Below are 7,165 nucleotides of genomic sequence, written 5' to 3' on the forward strand. Positions count from 1 at the left end.
GAAAGGAGCACTGGAAGGCTGGGCGCAGTGGCTCACGCTTGTAATCCCAGCACTTTGGGAGGCTGAGGTGGGCAGATCACCTGAGGTCGGGAGTTCCAGACCAACCTGACCAACGTGGAGAAACCCTGTCTCTCCTAAAAATACAAAATTAGCCAGGCGTGGTAGCGCATACCTGTAATCCCAGCGATTCGGAAGGCTGAGGCAAGAGAATTGCTTGAACCCAGGAAGGGGAAGTTGCGGTGAGCCGAGATCAAGCCATCACACTCCAGCCTGGACAACAAGAGCAAAATAGCGAAACTCTGTCTCCAAAAAAAAAGAATACTTTCTGAAAGTATTTATTCATACAAATAAAGACTTGACACATGAGGCAGGAATGCAAATGGGCCATGGAATCACTCATTCCACAGTATATACCGAGTGCCCTTGAAGTGCTGGGCACTGCTCCAGGATTGGGGGTGTATTGGTGAAAGAGAAGCAAGCTGCCTGCTCAGATGGCAGGGAATGGGGGAAAACAGGGAGACAGTTTCCTGTTTGAGATGTTGGGAGATGGTTCGAGTAGTATATTTACTGGAAATAGACATTCGACTTGGATGTCCCTTTTTGGAAATGTGCCTGTGTCCAGGGCTGGGTTTGGACCCCATTGAACTTTGGCTCTGACATAGCTGTTGCCACACTCAGTGGAACTGAATCTATGTTTGTCTTCCCCGGCATCCCTCACCCCAACTCTCCCCTCCACAACATACATCCCATGCCAGCCTAGGGACTCTCAAAGCTGGCTTCATCATTAGGTTTGCAGCTGGGTCCCACTGAAGTAAATCTTGGCACTCAGAGGGATAGGAATTGAATGAAGACATGAGCTTACTGAGCGGGAGGCCTCTCTACGGAAATCTGTGGACTCACACGTTTACTAATGTTGCTGCAGCCCCGCACCCACCTTGGCCTTGGGCAGCCATACTCTAGGGCTTTTGTAACCTCTCCACATCAGGAACTCAAATTAGACCTGGGTTTGGAGGCGGTACTCTGAGCTGGCCTTCGGGGGAGGTTTTGTGCAAGGCATTTCCCAAGTGCTGGCAGGATTGTGTCACAGACACAAAGTAAACTTTGGCTGGGCTCCAAGTGACCGCCCACAGTTTATTATAAAGGTGACTGCACCCTGCAGCCACCAGCACTGCCTGACTCCACGTGCCTCCTGGTCTCAGTATGGCGCTGTCCTGGGTTCTTACAGTCCTGAGCCTCCTACCTCTGCTGGAAGCCCAGATCCCATTGTGTGCCAACCTAGTACCGGTGCCCATCACCAATGCCACCCTGGACCGGGTGAGTGCCTGGGCTAGCCCTGCCCTGAGCACATGGGCAGCTGCCTCCCTTCTCTGGGCTTCCCTTTCCCTGCTGGCTGTGGTCGGACCCCCACGCCCGGCTCTGCCCTTTTCTCTTCTGGGTCCCCAGGGTGAAATTCTTACCAGCCCAGGGGACTCTGGAGGCACCCCCTGCCTCCAAACTCAGAAGCCTCACTGCAGAGTCCTTCAGGGAGGATGGTTCTATGCTGGGCCTGGAGGGGCTGCCTGGGGGGCAATCACTGATCCTCAGGGTGAGCTCCTGCATGCGCACTGCCCACCAGGGGCCTCATCTCCCCATTTGCAAAATCAGGGAGAGATCTGCCTGGGTCTCTTCCCGGCTGACAGTCAAAGATTCAGCATCAAGCCCCCAACACCAGCTCCCACCTTCTCCCCAGATCTCTGGCAAGTGGTTTTATATCGCATCGGCCTTTCGAAACGAGGAGTACAATAAGTCGGTTCATGAGATCCAAGCAACCTTCTTTTACTTTACCCCCAACAAGACAGAGGACACGATCTTTCTCAGAGAGTACCAGACCCAGTAAGAGCCCCCATTCCAACGCACCCCCATCTCAGCTTCTGGCCAGAAGACCCTCTTCCTGGCCTTGGCCTTCCCAAGGGTGGAACCGGGAGGGCTGGCTTTAATCTCCACTGGACTCTTGCCCCTGGACTGTGATGGGCAATTGGCCACTTGTGAATAATCTTCCTGTTTTCCTTCTGCCTTCTGTTTGGCTTTAGACAGGACCAGTGCTTCTATAACACCACCTACCTGAATGTCCAGCGGGAGAATGGGACCGTCTCCAGATATGGTGAGGGCCAGCCCTCAGGCAGGAGGGTTCACTGTGGGAACAGGGCAGGCCAGCATAAGGTGGGGGCTGGATGTACAGCCCTGGAGGCTTTGGTCACAGAGAAATAACCACTAACATTTTTGAGCTCTAACAACGTGCTCAGAAACAACTCTAAGAGGACACTGTGAGAATTAGATGAGGAAACAGAAGAACAGAGACCTCAAACAGTTTCCCCGAGGTCACACAGCTTATAATTAGAACTAGAATTGGGACTCCAGGCTGGCTTCAGATCTGCCTCTCTCTCATGCCCTCTTTAAGATCCTTTGGAAACCAATGGTAGAAGCCTGTATTTGGAGAGGCGGTGCCTTCAACTACATTCCCCATCACCGCAGAGGTGGCAGATAGCAGGGATCTGATGGAGCTGAACTGACACCATTTAGCAGCCTGAGCCTCATCTCTGGGTCTCTTTTCCTCATCTGTAAAATGGGGAGAAAGGCCCTGACAGCCACGGTCTGTGTGAGGCTCCTGAGATCTCATGAGAAAGTGCTTGGCGTGGAGCCGGGCATGCAGCAGGGGCTGGGCACATGGTGGCCTAAAGGAGCCCCGGGCCTTCGCTGATGGGCTGTGTGGCCCTGGACACACCTAGGCCTCCTCACCTGTAAGATGGGCACCATTGTGCCATCCCATGTTCTCACCCAGAGGCTCTTTTTCTCTTCCAGAGGGAGGCCGAGAGCATTTCGCTCACCTGCTGATCCTTAGGGACACCAAGACCTTCATGCTTGCTTTTGATGTGAACGATGAGAAGAACTGGGGGCTGTCTGTCTATGGTAGGCATGCGTAGCAGCCCCAAACTCATGCCCCACTCAGGCCTCACCCCCCATTCACCCGCCCCTAGGGCTGGGACCCTAGAACCCCAGCCCTCCCTGGCCTCCCGCCGGGCCCCACCGTGTCCCCAGTCAGACTCCTTGCTCCCCCTGCAGCTGACAAGCCAGAGACGACCAAGGAGCAACTGGGAGAGTTCTACGAAGCTCTCGACTGCTTGCGCATTCCCAGGTCAGAAGTCGTGTACACCGATTGGAAAAAGGTAAATGCAAGGGATTGGGCAGTGGCCACCTTGTCCATGGCCCAACTTGGGCAGCCCCAGAGGCCCAGAGTGGGAGAGCTGCCAGCCAGGGCTGCACAGCTCGGCAGGCCTTCTGCTTTTAGGCACCTGCCTCACTGTAGGGACGACTGAGCTCTACAGAGGCCCAGGGGTGGTGGATGAGGGCCCAGGAGGGAGAAGTCCCTGTGAAACCAGGGAGGACCTCAAAGCTAACAGGAGGGAACAGCGTGAGCCACAGGGTTGGGGGATTGGCAATTGGAGGGGACGCAATGCGGGGAGTTACCACTTACAGACGCCTCCCAAACCCCAGGCTTTCATCCCACCTCCACTCCCCACTCATTTTTAATACCCGTGCGGTGGGGAATTGATACTGTGGTTTTCAGTGTCACCCATACTGCAGCATGGCCACAGTCACCATCCCGATTTTTGCTACAAATGAGAATTACTGTACAATGAGCTCCTTAACACTTTTCTTTAAACCTGCGTTTGGAAGACTTGCCATGGTTTGGCCCTGTGCCCTAATATCTGTGAAATCACAGCGCCGATGAGCTTGTTCCAATTTTAAAAATATATACATGCAGTACTTTCATGACTATTCAAAGAAAAACAATTCCACCCATTTGCCACCTGAGATGACCACCAGGGATGTGAACTACCCCCCGCCCCCATCCCCAGCCCCAGGATCCTGGGACAGACAGCGCTTATGAACACAACCACTGTAGTCGGCTCACCTGATCCACAGCCTGGCACCCCCACTGTCTGGCTAGGGAGACTCGAATGGGTCCCGCAGCCATCCTGAGCCTCAGTTACATCATCTGCATAGTAGTGGTGGTTGTGAGGAATTCAGGAGCTGCAGCATAAGGGCTCGGCGGGTCCTAAGTGCTCAGTAAATGCCAGTGGTTCTTAAGGGTCTGAGCTCCCATTTTAGAGGTGAAGAAGCTGAGGCTCAGAGACAGAAAATGACTTGCCCAAGATCAGCCAGCTGGGAAATGACAGTGCCAGGGTTGGAGCCACGGTTGAGCTGGTTCCACAGGCCAGAGCTCATTCTGCCCTCTCCCCGGAAGACCTCCCACCCTTTCCCCATGTCTCTGCTTCCCCCTCACCCCAACTCCCCGCTGCCTTCTAGGATAAGTGTGAGCCACTGGAGAAGCAGCACGAGAAGGAGAGGAAACAGGAGGAGGGGGAATCCTAGGAGGACACAGCCTTGGATCAGGACAGAGACTTGGGGGCCATCCTGCCCCTCCAACCCGACACGTGTACCTCAGCTTTTTCTCTCACTTGTATCAATAAAGCTTCTGTGTTTGGAACAGCTAGGTTGTTAGTCATTTGTTCACTCATTCATTCTGAAGGCTGCCCTGAGTTCAACCCTGGCTGGGCACTGGATAAGACGCTGTCCCTGGTGGGAAGAGCCCCACACATGGCAGGATGGATGATGACAGGCACTGAGTGTTACGGGAGCCCAGCACTGTAGGAAGACGCTGTCTTCTGCAGGGTGAAAATCTGGGAAGGCTTCCTGGAAGGGGCATCTGAACCAATCTAGAAAGATGAGGAGCATAATATAACCTGTTGTTCCTGTGTACAATGTGTGATGATCAAATCTGGGTCATTTCCACCACCTCAAACGTTTACCATTTCTTTGTGTTGGGAACATTATCACACAGTTCCCCATAAATATGTATATTATGTGTCCATTTAAAATAATACAAGCAAACAAATGTGAATTTCTAAACTGAGACTACTGTAAGGCCTTTCTCCTAATAGTAAGATTGTAATAAAACTTCAACTAGTCATAAAAAAAAGATCCTTTTCTGTTTCTGCTGCAAGCAAGGAAATGAGAGGATGCATTTGAGTAACCTTGAGGCAGACCGTAAACAGGAGTGGAGGTGTGATATGGTTTGGCTCTGTGTCCCCACCCGAATCTCACATGGAATTTTCAGCCCCATGTGTTGGAGGTGGGTCCCGGTGGGAGGTAATTGTATCATGGGGGTGGTTTCTAATGGTTTAGCACCATCCCCTGAGTGCTGTTTCTCACAGGATCTCATTGTTTAAAAGTGTGTAGCACCTCCCCCTTTGCTCTCTCTCTCCTGCTGTCTTGTGAAGAAGGGACTTGCTTCCTCTTTGCCTTCCACTATGATTGTAAGTTTCCTGAGGCCTCCCAGCCATGCTTCCTCTTAAGCCTGTGGAACTGAGTCAATTAAGCCTCTTTTTTTCATAAACTACCCAGTCTCAGGTAGTTCTTTATAGCAATGTGAGAACAGACTAATACAAGGTGGATGGGGTGGGGAGAGTTCAGGCATGTGGTTCCTATCACAAGGAGATTATTCCAGTATTACCATGGCCACTGGGGGAGGCACGTTATTGGGGGGACCAGGCCGGAGACAGGAAGGCCTGAGTGAAGGCTGCTTTGGACATCTAGGCAAGAAGTGGTTGCCTGGGCCAGGGCAAGGCAGGGAAGGGCTGGGGTGATGCAGAGGGCTTGGGGCCCAGGCCTGAGGGGCTGGGTGTCTCCATGGACGTGTCCTCAGGGTGCTCACCTGGGAGACCCAGAAGAAGGAGACAACACCTAAGGGTGAGGCTGGTCCCTGGAAATCAGTTGACATCTTGCAAATGTGGAACCCTGAGGTGGAGCCAAGCCCGAGGCACAGCCCACTCAGCGGCACAAGCCACAAAGGGCTGGCCTCACCCCCACCTGGGTGCTCATGATTGACAGCCTCTTGTAACATGAGAGAAGCAGCACCCCTCCCGTGGCAGAAAAGTTGGGCCTGAGGCGTTCCAGCAATTCCACATGTGCAGCTGCGTACACCATCCACGGTGATAGGACCATGAGCCCGAGGCTCTGACACCCCAGGGTCCAATCCTGTGTCCTCAGGCACCATCCCCCTTTGTACCTCCTGTCCCAACAGTCAAGATCCACAGGGCCAAGACTACAGCACCCTTTGCTCAGCACCCAAACCACTGCTGTGCCCACAGCATGGAGGCTGGGGACACAGAGCTGATGTCCTCAGAAGGCAAGTGGACAGAACAGCCTCTGGGGTCCCACAGCAGCCTGGAACTGAAGGCTCAGTACCTACAAGAAGTTTTTCCATTTCAGTGTTACTTTCAGTGAAACACCATTTTCAACCCCACTGAGGAGGATCCGCTAAAAAATGAAACAGAAATGAGTCGTGGTGGGCAGGGCAGGGAGAAGCAAGAGAGACGAGAAGTGGGGAACATGGAAGAAAAAGCCACGTGAAGAAGAAACCAGAGGTCAAGAGAAAAAGAATCATGGAGGTAGAGGGAGCAAAAAACACACATAACAAAGAATGTGGACTTTGGAGTCAAGTTAATGTGAGTTCAAACCCAGGCTCTCTCCCGAGCCAGTTTGGGCAGATGGCCCAGTGGAACCTCACTCTCCTCATCAGTAAAACGGGGGCAGAGTGAGGCTCTTGAGAGCTTGCACAGGGACAACGTGAAGCAGACAATGCTCAGTGTTTAGCACAGGAATCAGGGTCCAACAGGTGCTCCCTAAATAGCAGCTGCTGTTCACTGTTGAAAGGAGCACTGGAAGGCTGGGCGCAGTGGCTCACGCTTGTAATCCCAGCACTTTGGGAGGCTGAGGTGGGCAGATCACCTGAGGTCGGGAGTTCCAGACCAACCTGACCAACGTGGAGAAACCCTGTCTCTCCTAAAAATACAAAATTAGCCAGGCGTGGTAGCGCATACCTGTAATCCCAGCGATTCGGAAGGCTGAGGCAAGAGAATTGCTTGAACCCAGGAAGGGGAAGTTGCGGTGAGCCGAGATCAAGCCATCACACTCCAGCCTGGACAACAAGAGCAAAATAGCGAAACTCTGTCTCCAAAAAAAAAGAATACTTTCTGAAAGTATTTATTCATACAAATAAAGACTTGACACATGAGGCAGGAATGCAAATGGGCCATGGAATCACTCATTCCACAGTATATAC

At 52.7% G+C, this 7,165-nt stretch overlaps 1 protein-coding gene across 1 annotated transcript; it reads left to right on the forward strand.

Moving 5' to 3' along the window:
• Positions 1 to 1,164: 1,164 nt before the first annotated feature.
• On the forward strand, positions 1,165 to 4,530 carry LOC116465119 (alpha-1-acid glycoprotein 1). The gene is made up of 6 exons (XM_032148310.3): positions 1,165 to 1,314; positions 1,730 to 1,872; positions 2,070 to 2,140; positions 2,839 to 2,946; positions 3,100 to 3,203; positions 4,348 to 4,530. The coding sequence occupies exons 1-6, from the start codon at positions 1,201 to 1,203 to the stop codon at positions 4,411 to 4,413; spliced, it is 606 nt and encodes a 201-aa protein (XP_032004201.1). The 5' UTR covers positions 1,165 to 1,200; the 3' UTR covers positions 4,414 to 4,530.
• The last annotated feature ends 2,635 nt before the right edge of the window (positions 4,531 to 7,165 follow it).

This window comes from Hylobates moloch, unplaced genomic scaffold, assembly GCF_009828535.3.
Source record: "Hylobates moloch isolate HMO894 unplaced genomic scaffold, HMol_V3 SCAFFOLD_3084, whole genome shotgun sequence".
Classification (NCBI taxonomy): domain Eukaryota; kingdom Metazoa; phylum Chordata; class Mammalia; order Primates; family Hylobatidae; genus Hylobates; species Hylobates moloch.